At 39.7% G+C, this 26,658-nt stretch overlaps 1 protein-coding gene across 1 annotated transcript; it reads left to right on the top strand.

Moving 5' to 3' along the window:
- Window positions 1-23,192: 23,192 nt before the first annotated feature.
- LOC100893688 lies at window positions 23,193-23,684 on the top strand. The gene has a single exon (XM_003726327.2). The coding sequence runs from the start codon at window positions 23,193-23,195 to the stop codon at window positions 23,682-23,684; it is 492 nt and encodes a 163-aa protein (XP_003726375.2).
- The last annotated feature ends 2,974 nt before the right edge of the window (window positions 23,685-26,658 follow it).

The raw sequence follows: 26,658 nt of genomic DNA, 5'->3' as shown, positions 1-26,658 counted from the left end.
ACCCGGCCCTTACCATTTTGGCCTGAAATTGGGTTTATTCAAATTATCACAATATTTGCCCCTATGCCCCTTCAAAGGGATATGGGGGTCAGGATCCATCTAATGGCATGTATGTACATTCATTGTGGGGAAACTAGCCTATTAAAAAAATATAATATTTTCCTCCAAAATGCTGAACCACCCCGGCCCTTACCATTTCGGCCTGAAATTGGTGTTTATTCAAATTATCACAATATTTGCCCCTACGCCCCTTTCAAAGGGATATGGGGGTCAGGATTCATCTAATGGCATGTATGTACATTCATTGTGGGGTAACTAGCCTAATCAAAAAATATAATTTTTCCTTCAAAATGCTGAACCACCCCGGCCCTTACAATTTCGGCCCGAAAGTTGTGATAATTCAAATTTTACAATATTTGCAACTACGCCCCTTTCAAATGGATATGGGGGTCAGAATCGATTTAATTGCATGTAGGTACATTCATTGTGGGGAAACTAGCCTATTAAAAAAATATATATTTTCCTCCAAAATCCTGAACTACCCGGCCCTTACCATTTCGGCCTGAAATTGCTGTTTATTCAAATTATCACAATTTTTGCCCCTACGCCCTTTCAAAGGGATATGGGGGTCAGGATCCATCTAATGGCATGTATGTACATTCATTGTGGGGAAACTAGCATATTAAAAAAAAATATATTTTCCTCCAAAATCCTGAACCACCCCGGCCCTTACCATTTCGGCCTGAAATTGGTGTTTATTCAAATTATCACAATATTTGCCCCTACGCCCCTTTCAAAGGGATATGGGGGTCAGGATCCATCTAATGGCATGGTACATTCATTGTGGAGAAACTAACCTATTAAAAAAAAAAATATTTTCCTCCAAAATGCTGAACCACCTTGGCCCTTACCATTTCGGCCTGACCTGAAATTGGTGTTTATTCAAATTATCACAATATTTGCCCCTACGCCCTTTCAAAGGGATATGGGGGTCAAGGATCCATCTAATGGCATGTATGAACATTCATTGTGGGGAAACTAACCTATTAAAAAAAATATTTTTTCCTCCAAAATGCTGAACCACCCCGGACCTTCTAATTTCGGCCCGAAAGTTGTGATAATCAAATTTTTACAATATTTGCCCCTACGCCCCTTTCAAAGGGATATGGGGGTCAGGATCCATCTAATGGCATGTATGTACATTCATTGTGGGGAAACTAGCCTATTAAAAAATATAATATTTTCCTCCAAAATGCTGAACCACCCCGGCCCTTACCATTTCGGCCTGAAATTGGTGTTTATTCAAATTATCACAATATTTGCCACTACGCCCCTTTCAAAGGGATATGGGGGTCAGGATTCATCTAATGGCATGTATGAACATTCATTGTGGGGAAACTAACCTATTAAAAAAATATTTATTTTCCTCCAAAATGCTGAACCACCCCGGACCTTCTAATTTCGGCCCGAAAGTTGTGATAATTCAAATTTTTACAATATTTGCCCCTACGCCCCTTTCAAAGGGATATGGGGGTCAGGATCCATCTAATGGCATGTATGTACATTCATTGTGGGGAAACTAGCCTATTAAAAAAATATAATATTTTCCTCCAAAATGCTGAACCACCCCGGCCCTTACCATTTCGGCCTGAAATTGGTGTTTATTCAAATTATCACAATATTTGCCCCTACGCCCCTTCAAAGGGATATGGGGGTCAGGATTCATCTAATGCATGTATTGCATTCATTGTGGGGTAACTAGCCTAATCAAAAAATATAATTTTTTCCTTCAAAATGCTGAACCACCCCGACCTTACCATTTCGGCCCGAAAGTTGTGATAATTCAAATTTTACAATATTTGCATCTTCGCCCCTTTTCAAAGGGATATGGGAGTCAGGATCAACCTAATGGCATGTATGTACATTCATTGTGGGGAAACTAGCCTATTCAAAAAAAAATATATATTTTCCTCCAAAATGCTGAACCACCCCGGACCTTCTAATTTCGGCCCGAAAGTTGTGATAATTCAAATTTTTACAATATTTGCCCCTACGCCCCTTTCAAAGGGATATGGGGGTCAGGATCCATCTAATGGCATTTATGTACATTCATTGTGGGGAAACTAGCCTATTAAAAAATATAATATTTTCTCCAAAATGTTGAACCACCCCGGCCCTTACCATTTCGGCCTGAAATTGGTATCTATTCAAATTATCACAATATTTGCCCCTACGCCCCTTTCAAAGGGATATGGGGGTCAGGATTCATCTAATGGCATGTATGGACATTCATTGTGGGGAAACTAACCTATTAAAAAAATACAATATTTTCCTCCAAATGCTGAACCACCCCGGACCTTCTAATTTCGGCCCGAAAGTTGTGATAATTCAAATTTTTACAATATTTGCCCCTACGCCCCTTTCAAAGGGATATGGGGGTCAGGATCCATCTAATGGCATTTATGTACATTCATTGTGGGGAAACTAGCCTATTAAAAAATATAATATTTTTCTCCAAAATGTTGAACCACCCCGGCCCTTACCATTTCGGCCTGAAATTGGTGTTTATTCAAATTATCACAATTTTTGCCCCCTACGCCCCTTTCAAAGGGATATGGGGGTCAGGATTATCTAATGACAAAAGTTGTGATAATTCAAATTATCACAATATTTGCCCAACGCCCCTTTCAAAGGGATATGGGGTCAAGATCCATCTAATGGCATGTATGGACATTCATTGTGGGAAACTAACCTATTAAAAAAAATATAATATTTTCCTCCAAAATGCTGAACCACCCCGGACCTTCTAATTTCGGCCCGAAAGTTGTGATAATTCAAATTTTACAATATTTGCCCCTACGCCCCTTTCAAAGGGATATGGGGGTCAGGATCCATCTAATGGCATGTATGTACATTCATTCTTGGGAAACTAGCCTATTAAAAAAATATAATATTTTCCTCCAAAATGCTGAACCACCCCGGCCCTTACCATTTCGGCCTGAAATTGGTGTTTATTCAAATTATCACAATATTTGCCCCTACGCCCCTTTCAAAGGGATATGGGGGTCAGGATTCATCTAATGGCATGTATGTACATTCATTGTGGGGTAAACTAGCCTAATCAAAAAATATAATTTTTCCTTCAAAATGCTGAACCACCCCGACCCTTTCCATTTCGGCCCGAAAGTTGTGATAATTCAAATTTTACAATATTTGCATCTTCGCCCCTTTCAAAGGGATATGGGAGTCAGGATCAACCTAATGGCATGTATGTACATTCATTGTGGGGAAACTAGCCTATTCAAAAAAATATATATTTTCCTCCAAAATGCTGAACCACCCCGGCCCTTACCATTTTGGCCTGAAATTGGTGTTTATTCAAATTATCACAATATTTGCCCCTATGCCCCTTTCAAAGGGATATGGGTTCAAGATCCATCTAATGGCATGTATGAACATTCATTGTGGAGAAACTAGCCAATTAAAAAAATATAATATTTTCCTCCAAAATGCTGAACCACCCCGGCCCTTACCATTTCGGCCTGAAATTGGTGTTTATTCAAATTATCACAATATTTGCCCCTACGCCCCTTTCAAAGGGATATGGGGGTCAGGATTCATCTAATGGCATGTATGGACATTCATTGTGGGGAAACTAACCTATAAAAAAAATACAATTTTTCCTCCAAAATGCTGAACCACCCCGGACCTTCTAATTTCGGCCCGAAAGTTGTGATAATTCAAATTTTTACAATATTTGCCCCTACGCCCCTTTCAAAGGGATATGGGGGTCAGGATCCATCTAATGGCATTTGTGTACATTCATTGTGGGGAAACTAGCATATTAAAAAAATATATATTTTTCCTCCAAAATGTTGAACCACCCCGGCCCTTACCATTTCGGCCTGAAATTGGTGTTTATTCAAATTATCACAATTTTTGCCCCCCTACGCCCCTTTCAAAGGGATATGGGGTCAGGATTATCTAATGGCATGTATGGACATTCATTGTGGGGAAACTAACCTATTCAAAAAAAATAATATTTCCTCCAAAATGCTGAACCACCCGGCCCTTACCATTTGGCCTGAAATTGGTGTTATTCAAATTATCACAATATTTGCCCCTATGCCCCTTTCAAATGGATATGGGTTCAAGATCCATCTAATGGCATGTATGAACATTCATTGTGGAGAAACTAGCCTATTAAAAAAAATATAATATTTTCCTCCAAAATGCTGAACCACCCGGACCTTCTAATTTCGGCCCGAAAGTTGTGATAATTCAAATTTTTACAATATTTGCCCCTACGCCCCTTTCAAAGGGATATGGGGGTCAGGATCCATCTAATGGCATTTATGTACATTCATTGTGGGGAAACTAGCCTATTAAAAAAATATAATATTTTTCTCCAAAATGTTGAACCACCCCGGCCCTTACCATTTCGGCCTGAAATTGGTGTTTATTCAAATTATCACAATTTTGCCCCCTACGCCCCTTTCAAAGGGATATGGGGTCAGGATTATCTAATGGCATGTATGGACATTCATTGTTGGGAAACTAACCTATTAAAAATAAAATATTTTCCTCCAAAATGCTGATCCCACCCCGGCCCTACATTTCGGCACGAAAGTTGTGATAATTCAAATTATCACAATATTTGCCCCAACGCCCCTTTCAAAGGGATATGGGGGTCAAGATCCATCTAATGGCATGTATGGACATTCATTGTGGGGAAACTACCTATTAAAAAAAATAATATTTTCCTCCAAAATGCTGAACCACCCCGGACCTTCTAATTTCGGCCCGAAAGTTGTGATAATTCAAATTTTTACAATATTTGCCCCTACGCCCCTTTCAAAGGGATATGGGGGTCAGGATCCATCTAATGGCATGTATGTTCATTCATTCTTGGAAACTAGCCTATTAAAAAAATATAATATTTCCTCCAAAATGCTGAACCACCCCGGCCCTTACCATTTCGGCCTGAAATTGGTGTTTATTCAAATTATCACAAATATTTGCCCCTACGCCCCTTTCAAAGGGATATGGGGGTCAGGATTCATCTAATGGCATGTATTGCATTCATTGTGGGGTAACTAGCCTAATCAAAAAATATAATTTTTTCCTTCAAAATGCTGAACCACCCCGACCCTTACCATTTCGGCCCGAAAGTTGTGATAATTCAAATTTTTACAATATTTGCATCTCGCCCCTTTTCAAAGGGATATGGGAGTCAGGATCAACCTAATGGCATGTATGTACATTCATTGTGGGGAAACTAGCCTATTCAAAAAAATATAATATTTTCCTCCAAAATGCTGAACCACCCCGGACCTTCTAATTTCGGCCCGAAATTGTGATAATTCAAATTTTTACAATATTTGCCCCTACGCCCCTTTCAAAGGGATATGGGGGTCAGGATCCATCTAATGGCATTTATGTACATTCATTGTGGGGAAACTAGCCAATAAAAAAAATATAATATTTTCCTCCAAAATGTTGAACCACCCCGGCCCTTACCATTTCGGCCTGAAATTGGATCTATTCAAATTATCACAATATTTGCCCCTACGCCCCTTTCAAAGGGATATGGGGGTCAGGATCCATCTAATGGCATGTATGGACATTCATTGTGGGGAAACTAACCTATTAAAAAAATACAATATTTTCCCAAAATGCTGAACCACCCCGGACCTTCTAATTTCGGCCCGAAAGTTGTGATAATTCAAAATTTTTCAATATTTGCCCTACGCCCCTTTCAAAGGGATATGGGGGTCAGGATCCATCTAATGGCATTTATGTACATTCATTGTGGGGAAACTAGCCTATTAAAAAAATATAATATTTTCTCCAAATGTTGAACCACCCCGGCCCTTACCATTTCGGCCTGAAATTGGTGTTTATTCAAATTATCACAATTTTTGCCCCCTACGCCCCTTTCAAAGGGATATGGGGGGTCAGGATTATCTAATGGCATGTATGGACATTCATTGTTGGGAAACTAACCTATTAAAAAATAAAAATATTTCCTCCAAAATGCTGAACCACCCCGGCCCTTTACATTTTCGGCACAAAAGTTGTGATAATTCAAATTATCACAATATTTGCCCCAACGCCCCTTTCAAAGGGATATGAGGGTCAAGATCCATCTAATGGCATGTATGGACATTCATTGTGGGGGGGAAACTAAACCTATTAAAAAAAATATAATATTTTCCTCCAAAATGCTGAACCACCCCGGACCTTCTAATTTCGGCCCGAAAGTTGTGATAATTCAAATTTTTACAATATTTGCCCCTACGCCCCTTTCAAAGGGATATGGGGGTCAGGATCCATCTAATGGCATGTATGTACATTCATTCTTGGGAAAATAGCCTATTAAAAAAATATAATATTTTCCTCCAAAAATGCTGAACCACCCCGGCCCTTACCATTTCGGGCCTGAAATTGGTGTTTATTCAAATTATCACAATATTTGCCCTACGCCCTTTCAAAGGGATATGGGGGGTCAGGATTCATCTAATGGCATGTATGTACATTCATTGTGGGGTAACTAGCCTAATCAAAAAATATAATTTTTTCCTTCAAAATGCTGAACCACCCCGACCCTTTCCATTTCGGCCCGAAAGTTGTGATAATTCAAATTTTTACAATATTTGCACTCTTCGCCCCCTTTCAAAGGGATATGGGAGTCAGGATCAACCTAATGGCATGTATGTACATTCATTGTGGGGAAACTAGCCTATTCAAAAAAATATATATTTTTCCTCCAAAATGCTGAACCACCCCGGCCCTTACCATTTTGGCCTGAAATTGGTGTTTATTCAAATTATCACAATATTTCCCCTATTGCCCCTTTCAAAGGGATATGGGTTCAAGATCCATCTAATGGCATGTATGAACATTCATTGTGGAGAAACTAGCCAATTAAAAAAATATAATATTTTCCTCCAAAATGCTGAACCACCCCGGGCCCTTACCATTTCGGCCTGAAATTGGTGTTTATTCAAATTATCACAATATTTGCCCCTACGCCCCTTTCAAAGGGATATGGGGGTCAGGATTCATCTAATGGCATGTATGGACATTCATTGTGGGGAAACTAACCTATTAAAAAAATACAATATTTTCCTCCAAAATGCTGAACCACCCCGGACCTTCTAATTTCGGCCCGAAAGTTGTGATAATTCAAATTTTTACAATATTTGCCCCTACGCCCCTTTCAAAGGGATATGGGGGGTCAGGATCCATCTAATGGCATTTGTGTACATTCATTGTGGGGAAACTAGCATATTAAAAAAAATATAATATTTTTCTCCAAAATGTGTGAACCACCCCGGCCCTTACCATTTCGGCCTGAAATTGGTGTTTATTCAAATTATCACAATATTGCCCCTACGCCTTTCAAAGGGATATGGGGGTCAGGATTCATCTAATGGCATGTATGTAACATTCATTGTGGGGGAACTAGCCTAATCAAAAAATATAATTTTTTCCTTCAAAATGCTGAACCACCCCGACCCTTTCCATTCGGCCCGAAAGTTGTGATAATTCAAATTTTTTACAATATTTGCATCTTCGCCCCTTTTCAAAGGGATATGGGAGTCAGGATCAACCTAATGGCATGTATGTACATTCATGTGGGGGAAAACTAGCCTATTCAAAAAAATATATATTTTCCTCCAAAATGCTGAACCACCCCGGCCCTTACCATTTTGGCCTGAAATTGGTGTTTATTCAAATTATCACAAATATTTGCCCCTATGCCCCTTTCAAAGGGATATGGGTTCAAGATCCATCTAATGGCAATGTATGAACATTCATGTGGAGAAACTAGCCAATTAAAAAAATATAATATTTTCCTCCAAAATGCTGAACCACCCCGGCCCTTACCATTTCGGCCTGAAATTGGGTGTTTATTCAAATTATCACAATATTTGCCCCTACGCCCCTTTCAAAGGGATATGGGGGTCAGGATTCATCTAATGGCATGTATGGACATTCATTGTGGGGAAACTAACCTATTAAAAAATTACAATATTTTCCTCCAAAATGCTGAACCACCCCGGACCTTCTAATTTCGGCCCGAAAGTTGTGATAATTCAAATTTTTTACAATATTTGCCCCTACGCCCCTTTCAAAGGGATATGGGGGTCAGGATCCATCTAATGGCATTTGTGTACATTCATTGTGGGGAAACTAGCATATTAAAAAAAATATAATATTTTTCTCCAAAATGTTGAACCACCCCGGCCCTTACCATTTCGGCCTGAAATTGGTGTTTATTCAAATTATCACAATTTTTGCCCCCCTACGCCCCTTTCAAAGGGATATGGGGGTCAGGATTATCTAATGGCATGTATGGACATTCATTGTGGGGAAACTAACCTATTCAAAAAAAATAATATTTTCCTCCAAAATGCTGAACCACCCCGGCCCTTACCATTTTGGCCTGAAATTGGTGTTCATTCAAATTATCACAATATTTGCCCCTATGCCCCTTTCAAATGGATATGGGTTCAAGATCCATCTAATGGCATGTATGAACATTCATTGTGGAGAAACTAGCCTATTAAAAAAAATATAATATTTTCCTCCAAAATGCTGAACCACCCCGGACCTTCTAATTTCGGCCCGAAAGTTGTGATAATTCAAATTTTTACAATATTTGCCCCTACGCCCCTTTCAAAGGGATATGGGGGTCAGGATCCATCTAATGGCATTTATGTACATTCATTGTGGGGAAACTAGCCTATTAAAAAAATATAATATTTTTCTCCAAAATGTTGAACCACCCCGGCCTTACCATTTCGGCCTGAAATTGGTGTTTATTCAAATTATCACAATTTTTGCCCCTACGCCCCTTTCAAAGGGATATGGGGGTCAGGATTATCTAATGGCATGTATGGACATTCATTGTTGGGAAACTAACCTATTAAAAAATAAAATATTTTCCTCCAAAATGCTGATCCACCCCGGGCCCTTACATTTTCGGCACGAAAGTTGTGATAATTCAAATTATCACAATATTTGCCCCAACGCCCCTTTCAAAGGGATATGGGGGTCAAGATCCATCTAATGGCATGTATGGACATTCATTGTGGGGAAACTAACCTATTAAAAAAAATATAATATTTTCCTCCAAAATGCTGAACCACCCCGGACCTTCTAATTTCGGCCCGAAAGTTGTGATAATTCAAATTTTTACAATATTTGCCCCTACGCCCCTTTCAAAGGGATATGGGGGTCAGGATCCATCTAATGGCATGTATGTTCATTCATTCTTGGGAAACTAGCCTATTAAAAAAATATAATATTTTCCTCCAAAATGCTGAACCACCCCGGCCCTTACCATTTCGGCCTGAAATTGGTGTTTATTCAAATTATCACAATATTTGCCCCTACGCCCCTTTCAAAGGGATATGGGGGTCAGGATTCATCTAATGGCATGTATTGCATTCATTGTGGGGTAACTAGCCTAATCAAAAAATATAATTTTTCCTTCAAAATGCTGAACCACCCCGACCCTTACCATTTCGGCCCGAAAGTTGTGATAATTCAAATTTTTACAATATTTGCATCTTCGCCCCTTTTCAAAGGGATATGGGAGTCAGGATCAACCTAATGGCATGTATGTACATTCATTGTGGGGAAACTAGCCTATTCAAAAAAAAATATATATTTTCCTCCAAAATGCTGAACCACCCCGGACCTTCTAATTTCGGCCCGAAAGTTGTGATAATTCAAATTTTTACAATATTTGCCCCTACGCCCCTTTCAAAGGGATATGGGGGTCAGGATCCATCTAATGGCATTTATGTACATTCATTGTGGGGAAACTAGCCAATTAAAAAAATATAATATTTTCCTCCAAAATGTTGAACCACCCCGGCCCTTACCATTTCGGCCTGAAATTGGTATCTATTCAAATTATCACAATATTTGCCCCTACGCCCCTTTCAAAGGGATATGGGGGTCAGGATTCATCTAATGGCATGTATGGACATTCATTGTGGGGAAACTAACCTATTAAAAAAATACAATATTTTCCTCCAAAATGCTGAACCACCCCGGACCTTCTAATTTCGGCCCGAAAGTTGTGATAATTCAAATTTTTACAATATTTGCCCCTACGCCCCTTTCAAAGGGATATGGGGGTCAGGATCCATCTAATAGCATTATGTACATTCATTGTGGGGAAACTAGCCTATTAAAAAAATATAATATTTTTCTCCAAAATGTTGAACCACCCCGGCCCTTACCATTTCGGCCTGAAATTGGTGTTTATTCAAATTATCACAATTTTTGCCCCCTACGCCCCTTTCAAAGGGATATGGGGGTCAGGATTATCTAATGGCATGTATGGACATTCATTGTTGGGGAAACTAACCTATTAAAAAATAAAATATTTTCCTCCAAAATGCTGAACCACCCCGGCCCTTACATTTTCGGCACAAAAGTTGTGATAATTCAAATTATCACAATATTTGCCCCAACGCCCCTTTCAAAGGGATATGAGGGTCAAGATCCATCTAATGGCATGTATGGACATTCATTGTGGGGAAACTAACCTATTAAAAAAAATATAATATTTTCCTCCAAAATGCTGAACCACCCCGGACCTTCTAATTTCGGCCCGAAAGTTGTGATAATTCAAATTTTTACAATATTTGCCCCTACGCCCCTTTCAAAGGGATATGGGGGTCAGGATCCATCTAATGGCATGTATGTACATTCATTCTTGGGAAACTAGCCTATTAAAAAAATATAATATTTCCTCCAAAATGCTGAACCACCCCGGCCCTTACCATTTCGGCCTGAAATTGGTGTTTATTCAAATTATCACAAATATTTGCCCCTACGCCCCTTTCAAAGGGATATGGGGGTCAGGATTCATCTAATGGCATGTATGTACATTCATTGTGGGGTAACTAGCCTAATCAAAAAATATAATTTTTTCCTTCAAAATGCTGAACCACCCCGACCCTTTCCATTTCGGCCCGAAAGTTGTGATAATTCAAATTTTTACAATATTTGCATCTTCGCCCCTTTTCAAAGGGATATGGGAGTCAGGATCAACCTAATGGCATGTATGTACATTCATTGTGGGGAAACTAGCCTATTCAAAAAAATATATATTTTCCTCCAAAATGCTGAACCACCCCGGCCCTTACCATTTTGGCCTGAAATTGGTGTTTATTCAAATTATCACAATATTTGCCCCTATGCCCCTTTCAAAGGGATATGGGTTCAAGATCCATCTAATGGCATGTATGAACATTCATTGTGGAGAAACTAGCCAATTAAAAAAATATAATATTTTCCTCCAAAATGCTGAACCACCCCGGCCTTACCATTTCGGCCTGAAATTGGTGTTTATTCAAATTATCACAATATTTGCCCCTACGCCCCTTTCAAAGGGATATGGGGGTCAGGATTCATCTAATGGCATGTATGGACATTCATTGTGGGGAAACTAACCTATTAAAAAAATACAATATTTTCCTCCAAAATGCTGAACCACCCCGGACCTTCTAATTTCGGCCCGAAAGTTGTGATAATTCAAATTTTTACAATATTTGCCCCTACGCCCCTTTCAAAGGGATATGGGGGTCAGGATCCATCTAATGGCATTGTGTACATTCATTGTGGGGAAACTAGCATATTAAAAAAATATAATATTTTTCTCCAAAATGTTGAACCACCCCGGCCCTTACCATTTCGGCCTGAAATTGGTATCTATTCAAATTATCACAATATTTGCCCCTACGCCCCTTTCAAAGGGATATGGGGGTCAGGATTATCTAATGGCATGTATGGACATTCATTGTGGGGAAACTAACCTATTCAAAAAAAATAATATTTTCCTCCAAAATGCTGAACCACCCCGGCCCTTACCATTTTGGCTGAAATTGGTGTTCATTCAAATTATCACAATATTTGCCCCTATGCCCCTTTCAAATGGATATGGGTTCAAGATCCATCTAATGGCATGTATGAACATTCATTGTGGGAGAAACTAGCCTATTAAAAAATATAATATTTTCCTCCAAAATGCTGAACCACCCCGGACCTTCTAATTTCGGCCCGAAAGTTGTGATAATTCAAATTTTTACAATATTTGCCCCTACGCCCCTTTCAAAGGGATATGGGGGTCAGGATCCATCTAATGGCATTTATGTACATTCATTGTGGGGAAACTAGCCTATTAAAAAAATATAATATTTTTCTCCAAATGTTGAACCACCCCGGCCCTTACCATTTCGGCCTGAAATTGGTATCTATTCAAATTATCACAATATTTGCCCCTACGCCCCTTTCAAAGGGATATGGGGGTCAGGATTCATCTAATGGCATGTATGGACATTCATTGTGGGGAAACTAACCTATTAAAAAAATACAATATTTTCCTCCAAAATGCTGAACCACCCGGACCTTCTAATTTTGGCCCGAAAGTTGTGATAATTCAATTTTTACAATATTTGCCCCTACGCCCCTTTCAAAGGGATATGGGGGTCAGGATCCATCTAATGGCATTTATGTACATTCATTGTGGGGAAACTAGCCTATTAAAAAAATATAATATTTTTCTCCAAAATGTTGAACCACCCCGGCCCTTACCATTTCGGCCTGAAATTGGTGTTTATTCAAATTATCACAATTTTTGCCCCCTACGCCCCTTTCAAAGGGATATGGGGGTCAGGATTATCTAATGGCATGTATGGACATTCATTGTTGGGGGAACTAACCTATTAAAAAATAAAAATTTTCCTCCAAAATGCTGAACCACCCCGGCCCTTACATTTTCGGCACGAAAGTTGTGATAATTCAAATTATCACAATATTTGCCCCAACGCCCCTTTCAAAGGGATATGGGGGTCAAGATCCATCTAATGGCATGTATGGACATTCATTGTGGGGAAACTAACCTATTAAAAAAAATATAATATTTTCCTCCAAAATGCTGAACCACCCCGGACCTTCTAATTTCGGCCCGAAAGTTGTGATAATTCAAATTTTTACAATATTTGCCCTACGCCCCTTTCAAAGGGATATGGGGGTCAGGATCCATCTAATGGCATGTATGTTCATTCATTCTTGGGAAACTAGCCTATTAAAAAAATATAATATTTTCCTCCAAAATGCTGAACCACCCCGGCCCTTACCATTTCGGCCTGAAATTGGTGTTTATTCAAATTATCACAATATTTGCCCCTACGCCCCTTTCAAAGGGATATGGGGGTCAGGATTCATCTAATGGCATGTATTGCATTCATTGTGGGGTAACTAGCCTAATCAAAAAATATAATTTTTTCCTTCAAAATGCTGAACCACCCGACCCTTACCATTTCGGCCCGAAAGTTGTGATAATTCAAATTTTTACAATATTTGCATCTTCGCCCCTTTTCAAAGGGATATGGGAGTCAGGATCAACCTAATGGCATGTATGTACATTCATTGTGGGGAAACTAGCCTATTCAAAAAAATATATATTTTCCTCCAAAATGCTGAACCACCCCGGCCCTTACCATTTTGGCCTGAAATTGGTGTTTATTCAAATTATCACAATATTTGCCCCTATGCCCCTTTCAAAGGGATATGGGTTCAAGATCCATCTAATGGCATGTATGAACATTCATTGTGGAGAAACTAGCCTATTAAAAAAATATAATATTTTCCTCCAAAATGCTGAACCACCCCGGACCTTCTAATTTCGGCCCGAAAGTTGTGATAATTCAGATTTTGAAATATATTTCCCCTATGCCCCTTTCAAAGGGATATGGGGGTCAGGATCCATCTAATGGCATTTATGTACATTCATTGTGGGGAAACTAGCCTATTAAAAAAATATAATATTTTCCTCCAAAATGCAGAACCACCCCGGCCCTTACCATTTTGGCCTGAAATTGGTGTTTATTCAAATTATCACAATATTTGCCCCTACGCCCCTTTCAAAGGGATATGGGGGTCAGGATTCATCTAATGGCATGTATGTACATTCATTGTGGGGTAACTAGCCTAATCAAAAAATATAATTTTTTCCTTCAAAATGCTGAACCACCCCGGCCCTTACCATTTCGGCCCGAAAGTTGTGATAATTCAAATTTTTACAATATTTGCATCTTCGCCCCTTTTCAAAGGGATATGGGAGTCAGGATCAACCTAATGGCATGTATGTACATTCATTGTGGGGAAACTAGCCTATTTAAAAAAATATATATTTTCCTCCAAAATGCTGAACCACCCCGGCCCTTACCATTTTGGCCTGAAATTGGTGTTTATTCAAATTATCACAATATTTGCCCCTATGCCCCTTTCAAAGGGATATGGGTTCAAGATCCATCTAATGGCATGTAGGTACATTCATTGTGGAGAAACTAGCCTATTAAAAAAAAAGAATATTTTCCTCCAAAATCCTGAACCACCCCGGCCCTTACCATTTCGGCCTGAAATTGGTGTTTATTCAAATTATCACAATATTTGCCCCTACGCCCCTTTCAAAGGGATATGGGGGTCAAGATCCATCTAATGGCATGTATGAACATTCATTGTGGGGAAACTAACCTATTAAAAAAAATATAATATTTTCCTCCAAAATGCTGAACCACCCCGGACCTTCTAATTTCGGCCCGAAAGTTGTGATAATTCAAATTTTTACAATATTTGCCCCTACGCCCCTTTCAAAGGGATATGGGGGTCAGGATCCATCTAATGGCATGTATGTACATTCATTGTGGGGAAACTAGCCTATTAAAAAAATATAATATTTTCCTCCAAAATGCTGAACCACCCCGGCCCTTACCATTTCGGCCTGAAATTGGTGTTTATTCAAATTATCACAATATTTGCCCCTACGCCCCTTTCAAAGGGATATGGGGTCAGGATTCATCTAATGGCATGTATTGCATTCATTGTGGGGTAACTAGCCTAATCAAAAAATATAATTTTTTCCTTCAAAATGCTGAACCACCCCGACCCTTACCATTTCGGCCCGAAAGTTGTGATAATTCAAATTTTACAATATTTGCATCTTCGCCCCTTTTCAAAGGGATATGGGAGTCAGGATCAACCTAATGGCATGTATGTACATTCATTGTGGGGAAACTAGCCTATTCAAAAAAATATATATTTTCCTCCAAAATGCTGAACCACCCCGGCCCTTACCATTTTGGCCTGAAATTGGTGTTTATTCAAATTATCACAATATTTGCCCCTATGCCCCTTTCAAAGGGATATGGGTTCAAGATCCATCTAATGGCATGTATGTACATTCATTGTGGAGAAACTAGCCTATTAAAAAAATATAATATTTTCCTCCAAAATGCTGAACCACCCCGGACCTTTTAATTTCGGCCCGAAAGTTGTGATAATTCAAATTTTACAATATTTGCCCCTACGCCCCTTTCAAAGGGATATGGGGGTCAGGATCCATCTAATGGCATTTATGTACATTCATTGTGGGGAAACTAGCCTATTAAAAAAATATAATATTTTTCTCCAAAATGTTGAACCACCCCGGCCCTTACCATTTCGGCCTGAAATTGGTATCTATTCAAATTATCACAATATTTGCCCCTACGCCCCTTTCAAAGGGATATGGGGGTCAGGATTCATCTAATGGCATGTATGGACATTCATTGTGGGGAAACTAACCTATTAAAAAAATACAATATTTTCCTCCAAAATGCTGAACCACCCCGGACCTTCTAATTTCGGCCCGAAAGTTGTGATAATTCAAATTTTTACAATATTTGCCCCTACGCCCCTTTCAAAGGGATATGGGGGTCAGGATCCATCTAATGGCATGTATGTACATTCATTGTGGGGAAACTAGCCTATTTAAAAAAATATATATTTTCCTCCAAAATGCTGAACCACCCCGGCCCTTACCATTTTGGCCTGAAATTGGTGTTTATTCAAATTATCACAATTTTTGCCCCCTACGCCCCTTTCAAAGGGATATGGGGGTCAGGATTATCTAATGGCATGTATGGACATTCATTGTTGGGAAACTAACCTATTAAAAAATAAAATATTTTCCTCCAAAATGCTGAACCACCCCGGCCCTTACATTTTCGGCACAAAAGTTGTGATAATTCAAATTATCACAATATTTGCCCCAACGCCCCTTTCAAAGGGATATGAGGGTCAAGATCCATCTAATGGCATGTATGGACATTCATTGTGGGGAAACTAACCTATTAAAAAAAATATAATATTTTCCTCCAAAATGCTGAACCACCCCGGACCTTCTAATTTCGGCCCGAAAGTTGTGATAATTCAAATTTTTACAATATTTGCCCCTACGCCCCTTTCAAAGGGATATGGGGGTCAGGATCCATCTAATGGCATGTATGTACATTCATTCTTGGGAAACTAGCCTATTAAAAAAATACAATATTTTCCTTCAAAATGCTGAACCACCCCGACCCTTTCCATTTCGGCCCGAAAGTTGTGATAATTCAAATTTTTACAATATTTGCATCTTCGCCCCTTTTCAAAGGGATATGGGAGTCAGGATCAACCTAATGGCATGTATGTACATTCATTGTGGGGTAACTAGTCAAACATGAACTGCATTGGTATGGGTGGCAAATTTTTGCTGTGGTAAAAATCCTTTAAAATCAGAGGAATCCTGAGTTATTTTTGATATTTATTCCTTGGAAGTGTCTTTTAGATGTCTCTTAGCACTATTTGAGGAAAGATTTTGTATTTTTGACTGCTAGATTGAGACTTCTTAATCAAGCTTTTCTCAGCTTTTAGGGTGGAAATTTATTTAGTCCCACTTGTGTAGTTTTGCGTTAGTTCATTTGACATTGGTCATTTTACCTGCCTGCATCGTGTACTGGACTATATACTGACTACTCATTCGTGGATTCAATGGACTTTATTCTCTGAAAACTCACAGTGGTGGATTTATTTATTATATAGGTCTACTGGTCCAACTTGAGATTTTAGATTTGATCTCTACCTTTGGCTTTGGAGGGAGAGAAAAAAAAAAAAAAAAAAAAAAAAAAAAAATGGCCACCAGAGGCAGAAAGACAAGTGTCAGCAGGAACACTGGACGTAAAGGAAGTGTAAATGAAAAGACTTCAGCAACTGATAAAAACGAGAAACACAACCAAGCCCAAGGTAGGAAAGAGAACAAAGATAATTTCAGTTGTGGAAGCTGTGGTATGATTGTACTGGATGATGATGCAGCTTTAGAATGTGAACTTTGCAACTTTTGGTACCACTGTACCTGTCAAAAGATATCCACAAATCTGTACAACACTATAAGTGAACTTGACGAAGATGATGATGGTGTACACTGGTACTGTAAAACTTGCAACAAGACAGCAAAAAGTATGATGACGATGATGACGTCGCTGAAGATACAACACACCAAGTTGGAATCCAGTGTGGCTGAGCTGCGAGAAGAGATGCATGAGTGCAAGACAGGGTGTGTCCAGTCTCACTCAGAGCTTCGGCAAGAGATGCGAGACATGTTTGACAGACAAGGTAGCTCAGTCATGGCTAATCCAGACCAAATTGATAAAGCCGAAACATATGAAATTATGAACAAAGTGATGAAAGAACGGTTCGATGAAATAGACGAGAAAGAGAAGAGAAAAACTAACATAATTTTCTTTGGAGTACAAGAGTCAGTTAGTGGAGAGCCAGCAACAAGGAAAAGAGACGACGAAACGAAAATCAGAGCAATGATCGATCGTTTACCCAATAAAAGTCTGGAGATCAGAACGCTGTACAGGCTGGGGAAGAAAGAAGACACTAAAACTAGACCGCTCAAAGTAGTAATGAACAACCAGGCCATGAGAGATGAAATCTTGCAGAAATTCAGAAAGGGTGAACTAGACCTTAGTGCATATGACGAGGGCGTTGTGCAGCTATCGAGGGACAGAACCAAGACAGAGAGAGAAGAGTACAGGAAGCTTAGAAATGAACTCAGGGAAAGGAAAGAAAGAGGAGAGAATGACCTTGTCATCAGGAATGGACAGATTAGAAAGCAGACTTTTCGTCCCCACGGCGAAGAACCTGCATAGAAACCAGAACCACAACACCAGCACTGCACATACACGCACACGCACTAGTAGAGAAGAGCACGAAAGCACTCCTTTTAACCTTTCAGTTATGTATACAAACTGTGACTCTGTTCTAAATAAGAGAGAAGAATTACAAACTTTGATTTTGAACACCAATCCAGATATTATTGCGCTGACTGAGGTTTACCCAAAAAACTCGCCTGAACGAATTCAACCATGCGAATTGAACCTTGATGGGTACCAGATGTTTCTACCAGAGAGATGTAAACAGAATGGGAGAGGAGTTATCATGTATTTGAAAAATGGTATAGCAGGATCATTGGTGGACCTAGATGAAAACTTTGATGAATCTGTTTGGGTCGAGATAACGATAGGGGAATCCTCTCTTCTTATTGGATGTATCTATAGGAGCCCGTCCAGTGTAAGTGAAAACAATGATAACTTATGTAACCTACTCAAGAGGTCATGTGAAAGGAGATACACACATTATGTTGCAGTGGGTGACTTCAATTACAAGGAAATCAACTGGGATAACGACACGGTGAATGGCAGTAACTTGAGAGGAAGTCACACATTCCTAACCTGTGTCAGAGACTTATTTCTGTATCAGCACATTCACTGCAACACTAGATACAGAGATGGACAGGACCCGAGTACACTTGACCTGATTTTTACCAAAGACGAAGACACAATACATGACATTGACACCAACCCACCCTTGGTAAGAGTGATCATGTAGTACTCCAATTCAGACTTGAGGTAAATGCAAGTTCTTCAGAGAAGGAGAACAGCAAAAAGAGAAGCTACTATCACGGAGACTATGATGAAATGAGGAGAAGACTAGAAATGATTGACTGGGAAACGGACCTAAATAACCTTTCTGGTTTAGAGGCATGGAATCATTTTGAAAAGACAATGATTTGTTGTATAGAGGACCTCATACCAATCAGAAGAGTATCTCAAAAGAAAAGACCAGAATGGATGACCAGCAGCGCTAAAGAGGCAGTACGAGACAAACATAAGGCATGGAACAAATACAGCAAGAGAAAGACTGATACAAATTGGAGCTCATATGTTGACAAAAGAAATGCCGCAACACTCATGACAAGGAATGCCAAAAGTGACTTTGAGAGTAAAATTGCAAATGAGGTAAAAACCAATGCCAAGTCCTTCTGGAAATACGTAAAGAGTAAAACCAAGACTCGAACAGGAATTCCTGACCTGCAGATGGAAGATGGTAACTGGGTGAGGAATGATCAAGAGAAAGCAGATGCCCTCAATTCATTTTTTGGAAGTATTTTTACAGAAGAGGACTTGGTGAATGCTCCAGACATGGATCCTTACCAAGTAGAATCATCCTTAAACGATGTCGAGTTTACAGAGGAAGTAATTGTGGACATTTTATCTAAATTGGACATAGACAAATCACCAGGCCCAGACGGTCTACACTCCAGAGTTTTGAAAGAAACGTGTCACCAGATTGGAAAACCTCTTCAAATGATCTTTTCCCGACTATTCAAAGAAGGCAGCGTTCCAGCAACATGGAAAGAAGCTACGGTGGTCCAAATCTTTAAGAAGGGAAAAAAGAGCCTACCAGGGAACTATAGGCCGGTGAGTCTAACATCAATTATCTGCAAAACAATGGAGAAGATTATTCGAAGCAAGATGATCCGACACCTAGAACTCAATCACCTATTCACTGACGACCAGTACGGCTTTCGCAGTGGCAGATCCTGTTCAACCCAATTGACTGTTGTCCTTGAGCAGTGGACCAAGATTCTTGATGATGGCCATGGAATAGACTGCCTGTACTTGGATTTCCGTAAAGCATTTGACAGTGTGCCTCACCAGCGTCTACTCACCAAAGTTAGAGCAAATGGAATGGAAGGATGTCTTATCAAGTGGATTGAGAAGTATCTGACAGGCCGCAGTCAACGAGTGGTGGTGAATGGGAAGAAATCAGAAACCTGCGAGGTAACAAGCGGCATACCACAAGGAAGTGTCCTCGGTCCGGTCTTGTTCAATATCTACATTAATGACCTACCATCTGTTGCCCAGAATTCTACAGCGAAACTATTTGCTGATGACACAAAACTGTACAGGGTTGTAGACAATGAAGAGGATGCTAAGCTACTCCAACAGGACTTAAATGACATCGTTCAATGGTCAAGTAACTGGCAGCTACCGTTCAACGAAGGAAAGTGCAAAGTGATACATTATGGAAAGAGGAACAAGAAGTTCGCCTACACTATGGAATGCCCCGATGGGAGAAAAGATGTGACAATGGACGAAGGAATGGGAGAAAAGGATCTGGGGGTATTATTTGACTCAGATCTGTCTTTCTGCGCCCATGTAGCTGATGTCTCCAAAAGAGCCAATATCAAGTTAGGAATCATCAAACGTTCTTTTACATCCCTTGGATCCAGTGGCATGCTACAACTATATAAGACCATAGTACGCCCAACACTTGAATACTGCAATGCAGTCTGGAGACCAACGTACTTAAAGGATCAAGATCTATTGGAAAAGGTCCAGCAACGTGCTACGCGACTCATCCCAGATGTGAAGCATCTAAGCTATGAAGAAAGACTTAAGACACTCAAACTACCATCACTAGAGTACCGTAGACAGAGGGCTGATCTTCTTCAAATATACAAGATCATGCATGGATTGGAGGCAGTAGAGAGGAATGACATATTTGAAATCATCAAAGAATCCAGAACAAGGGGACACAGGCTCAAAATAAGGAAGCCCCGCTGCAAATCTAAGATGAGGCAGATGTCATTTTCAGTGCGGAGCATTAATAACTGGAATAACCTTCCTGAAATTGCCATAAATGCCTCATCAATCAATAAATTCAAGTCAGAACTTGAAAATCATTGGAAGCACCATCCGCTGAAATACCACCCATACCAACGCGAATCCAATGCAGTAAAGAGGGGCACATAAGCTGAAGCTTCAAGCCTCGACACCAAAGTAAACCAAAGTAAAGTAATCAAAAAATATAATATTTTCCTCCAAAATGCTGAACCACCCCGGCCCTTACCATTTCGGCCTGAAATTGGTGTTTATTCAAATTATCACAATATTTGCCCCTACGCCCCTTTCAAAGGGATATGGGGGTCAGGATTCATCTAATGGCATGTATTGCATTTAGTACAGTCAAAATAGGAAAAAACCAAGAACTAATTGCAACAGAAATGATTCCACTTGCATATAATCTGGAATAGCCATAAAAACAACATACTCAAAGTTGACAAAAATTGAAGTGGTGGATCAGTGCCTAATTTGCATAAATTCAAAATGGCCGCCATGTCAGACCCTGGTAGACACACAAAACCTATTTTAGCCTATATCTCTAGATCTGATACACATAGAAAGCTAAACGTAGTGTCTTTACCAATGTTTTGGGGGTCAAGGAACATGATTATAGCATTATAAGCAGCTTACAACTACTCTTTCACTCTTAATTTGCATAAATTTGCATATAATTAACCCTTTTAAAAGTCAAAATGGCTGCCATGTTGCATGTTTAAAACTATTTCTCATCTGATACTTATAGAAAGTTGATTTTAGTGCCCTTATCCATGTTTAGGGGGTCAAGGAACATAATTATAGCATTATCAGCAGCTTAGAACTACTCCTTGACTCCTAATTTGCATAAATTTGCATATAGTTAACCCCTTTTAAATTCTTAATGGCTGCCATTTTTTCATTTTTAAAACTATATCTCTAGATCTGAGACACATAGAAAGCTAAACGAAGTGTCTTTACCGAAGTTTTGGGGGTCAAGGAACAAGATAATAGCATTATAAGCAGCTTACAACTACTCCTTGACTCCTAATTTGCATAAATTTGCATATAATTAACCCTTTTTAAAGTCAAAATGGCTGCCATGTTGCATGTTTAAAACTTTTTCTCATCTCATACTTATAGAAAGTTGATTTTAGTGCCCTTTTCCATATTTAGGGGGTCAAGGAACATAATTATAGCATTATTAGCAGCTTAGAACTACTCCTTGACTCCTAATTTGCATAAATTTGCATATAGTTAACCCCTTTTAAATTCTTAATGGCTGCCATTTTTTCATTTTTAAAACTATATCTCTAGATCTGAGACACATAGAAAGCTAAACGAAGTGTCTTTACCGAAGTTTTGGGGGTCAAGGAACATGATTATAGCATTATTAGCAGCTTACAACTACTCCTTGAGTCCTTATTTGCATAAATTTGCATATAAAAACCCCTTTTAAATTCTAAATGGCTGCCATGTTGCATGTTTAAAACTTTTTCTCATCTCATACTTATAGAAAGTTGATTTTAGTGCCCTTTTCCATATTTAGGGGGTCAAGGAACATAATTATAGCATTATTAGCAGCTTAGAACTACTCCTTGACTCCTAATTTGCATAAATTTGCATATAGTTAACCCCTTTTAAATTCTAAATGGCTGCCATTTTTTCATTTTTAAAACTATATCTCTAGATCTGAGACACATAGAAAGCTAAACGAAGTGTCTTTACCGAAGTTTTGGGGGTCAAGGAACAAGATAATAGCATTATAAGCAGCTTAGAACTACTCCTTGACTCTTAATTTGCATAAATTTGCATATAATTAACCCTTTTAAAAGTCAAAATGGCTGCCAAGTTGCATGTTTATAACTATTTCTCATCTAATAGTTATAGAAAGTTGATTTTAGTGCCCTTATTCATGTTTAGGGGGTCAAAGAAAATAGCTCGGTAGAACTTAGGAATGTTTTTGTCTAACATTTTATAACCATAGTTATCCGGTATGGGGCTCTTTATATAGGTAACCCCTTTTTAATTAGCTCAGGGAAAATCCATCTCCCCTGCCTTGCATAGATGGCATTGGAAGGTGTTGCGAGCCTCCATTGTAGCTATACTTTGAATGTATTCATATTAGCAAGCTAAGAAACACTGACATGATGAGACAAACCAACAAAAACGGATACCGGCCCGGTTGTCGCCCGGGTGAACAAGAACCGCATCCCCCAGTGACAAACCAGGCTGAGGTCGGAAAATTGAATACTGGTTTCAAATCCAAATCTAGAATTAAAATCATAGATTGCAAAGCAGCAACTCTAATATCGAGTTTTAATGTCCGGTCCCTCAAGTCAAAGGAGAATTAAGATGGGAGAACTAACAGCACTAGCTGAAGAAAAGAGAGTAGACATTCTGTGTATACAGATACATCATATCTACCATGAAAATGTGCATATTGAGATGAAGGACATGGGCAAAGGTTGGGTACTAGCTATGTCTTCAGGCACCAAGAATACAGTGAATAGCACAGTTGGAGGGGTCGATATATTGATGAGTCCTTTTGCTTATAAGTCACTGGAATACCTTAAAAAGGCGAGTCCTCGTATACTTCTAGTCAAGTTCAGTGGAAATCCACCTCCCACTGTTATCACCTGCTACAGTCCAACCAACTGCTCCCCAGACAATGAAGCTGTAAATTTCTATAGCTTACTGTCTGATGTCATTAAAAAGATCCCTCAGCACAACATTAAGATTATCTGTGGGAACATGAATGCCCAGGTTAGCTCTATAGACAGCAAGGGTTTTACTTTTGGCAATAGGACTAACAGAAATGGGCAGTACTTGCTGAACATGACATGACATCTTAAGAGCCTATGGAATACCACACACAATAGTTACAGCAGTAGGAGTGATGTACAAAGATACCACAGCTCAAGTACGTTCACCAGATGGAGAGACTGACTCATTTACCATATTAGCAGGAGTGCTTCAAGGAGATACCTTAGCACCATACCTATTCATCATAGCATTGGATTATGCTCTAAGAATGGCTACTGAAGGGTTCGAGGATCTAGGCTTCACCCTACAGGAAAGGAAAAGTAGCAGATATCCTGCTGAAATGATCACTGATACCGACTTTGCTGATGATATTGCACTAATCTTAGACAATCTGGAAAAGGCACAGAAGCTCCTAGAACAAGTGGAGTCAAATAAACAGTACTAAGACAGAATTCATGATGTACAACCTTCGTGAAGGCGATATCTGTACTGCTGACAGGACAAAGCTGAAGCAGGTCCAAGACTTTCAGTACCTTGGCTCGTGGGTTGATCAGTCAAAACAAGACCTGATTATCCGAAAAGCAAAAGCCAGACTGAGAGACCGTCGCCTTCGTTTCAGTGGGCACTGCTGGAGGAGCAAGAGTGAAATCATTTCACAAATGCTCTTCTGGGAGCCCTCAAGGGGCAAACGCACCAGAGGGCGCCCAGCAATGACTTACATTGACCAGTTAGCAAAAGACACCTGTCTACCAAGACAGGAGCTCCAAAGATCATGGAGAATAGAACTGAATGGAAAAAGCTTGTCAAATCAGTGCGAGTACGCTCGACCTAGTAGTAGTTACAGTTAAACAGGAACAATCACTGTTCTTTTAAAGATAAAATTGAAGAATTTGAAACCATCCTTGTTTATCGGCTTCTTTTATTCTTTGAATCCAACACAATTGTTGTGCTCTGGCAGATGACTGGTCCATTCCAAATAAATAATCCAGTGGTTGCAAAAACAATTTTGATTTTGTCGAGTAACAGCAACAGGGCCAGACGGAATCTCTGCCAGAATGTTGAAGGAAACCGCCGATCGGATTTCCCCTGCGATCACCCTGCTTTTCCAAGCCTCCCTTCATCAAGGATGCGTTCCATCGATGTGGAAGAAGGCACTTGTAGTTCCCATCTACAAGAAGGGCTGCAAGTCATCCCCGGTTAACTACAGGCCGATTTCACTGACTGCGATCATATGCAAGCTGTGTGAGCATGTTGTTCACTGTGCAGTTATCCACCACCTCATCCATCATGACATTCTATCTGAAAATCAGCATGGCTTTCGGAAGCGATGTTCTTGTGAGACACAACTGATCCTCACCATCCAAGACCTTGCTAGAGGACTGGAAGACAAGGGTCAGTATGATGTAATCCTACTAGACTTTGCTAAGGCCTTTGACAAGGTCTCTCACCAACGACTCCTTCTCAAAGCCAAACATTGTGGTATACACGGCCTTACTCTTCAGTGGATCGAGAACTTCCTGACTGGCCGTACCCAACAAGTCATACTGGAGGGCCAACTCAGCTCTGAAGCCAAGGTCACATCTGTCGTACCCCAGGGTAGCGTCCTAGGTCCATTGTTATTTTTTGATCTACATCAATGACTTACAAGATTGCATTAGGCATTCAACCACATGCCTTTATGCTGACGACTGTCTGCTCTACAAACCAATCAGACCGACCCAGGACTTGGAGAAGACGTGGAAGATGGAATTCCATCCCTCCAAATGCCAGGTCTTGCGAGTGACCAACACGAAGAAGCCACTCCTAGGCCAATACACCATCCATGGTCATCAGCTGGAGCAGGTCAACTCAGCCAAGTACCTCGGGGTCCACATTGATCAGAAGCTGAACTTCAATGCCCATGTAGATGCCACAGTCAAGAAGGCAAACTCTGTCTGTGCCTTCCTGCGCCGTAACTTTCGACACTGCAACCAAAAGATCAAGGAGGCTACGTATGTCACATACACTAGGCCCATAGTGGAGTATGCTGCAACAGCATGGGATCCACACACCCAAAGAAACATCAACAAGGTCGAAATTGTTCAACGCAGGAGTGCGCGGTACGTCTGTGGCGACTACGATCGTACCAGCAGTGTTACATCTATGACGAACAAACTAAAATGGCCCTCGCTAGTTAGTGGACGTCTGCAAAGCCGTCTTGCAATGCTGTATCGCATCCGCTTTGGTCTTGTTGACGTTGAATGGCAACAAGGCCTTGAAGCAGCACTTTTCTTGGAAGAAATATAAATGTAAATGGTAGATACTTTTGCAAAATGGTTGAGACATTAAGAAGCACAACTTCTAATTCTTATTTTTATCCACAGGTTGCCAGATAATCAACCATAAACATTTGCACCTTACATCCAATGATTGATAAATGCATCATATTCTAATATGGATGCTCATTTGTTTTCATGATTTTCTTTCTACTTTGCAAATTAGTGTCATCAAGATGTATTTGGTATAAATGCATAGGTCCTTATTTTAATCAGAAAGCATTCCTAGCAAACTGTTAAGAACCACTCTAATTTTCTGAACACTAGGTGAGCCTTGTCATTTTGCTTAAGTTTAAAACAAAGTTTTGGAATGTTGATGATATTTGAAAAAGCATCCCCGGTAAAACAGCAGGAAAAGTAGAATGATAACTATTTTTTCTCAGATGTTTAATCTTATAGTAATTTATGTAATCTTATCCTATTTTATGGCGACTGGCTATGGAGGTCCCAATACTAACGGTTCCTTAACCCTAATAATGGCCCCCCCCCTCCACAATTTTTTCGATTGCTCGGGAACGCATATGGATGGCGCCCCGCCGCTCGCTGACTTTTTTCTTTCGAGTCTTGTGCAACTTTTAAAATAATTTTTTTGAAAATCGGACCTACGGTTACAAGGTCACGTGACCTTTCGTCTTCGCATGTCAGCCTGAAAATCGCTCATTTTCGTGATTTGTGTACAAAACGTATGGCAAAGTCATTTTTCCTAAAAGCAGATCAAACATGGGTTATTGGGTCTTGTT

The sequence above is a fragment of the Strongylocentrotus purpuratus genome, unplaced genomic scaffold (genome assembly GCF_000002235.5).
Source record: "Strongylocentrotus purpuratus isolate Spur 01 unplaced genomic scaffold, Spur_5.0 spur5_scaffold_16, whole genome shotgun sequence".
Classification (NCBI taxonomy): domain Eukaryota; kingdom Metazoa; phylum Echinodermata; class Echinoidea; order Camarodonta; family Strongylocentrotidae; genus Strongylocentrotus; species Strongylocentrotus purpuratus.
This window is presented reverse-complemented; position numbering and strand designations above follow the sequence as displayed.

Coding starts and splice junctions, on each gene's coding strand:
- LOC100893688 (XM_003726327.2), top strand. CDS start 23,193: ATGGGAGAACTAACAGCACTAGCTGAAGAAAAGAGAGTAGACATTCTG.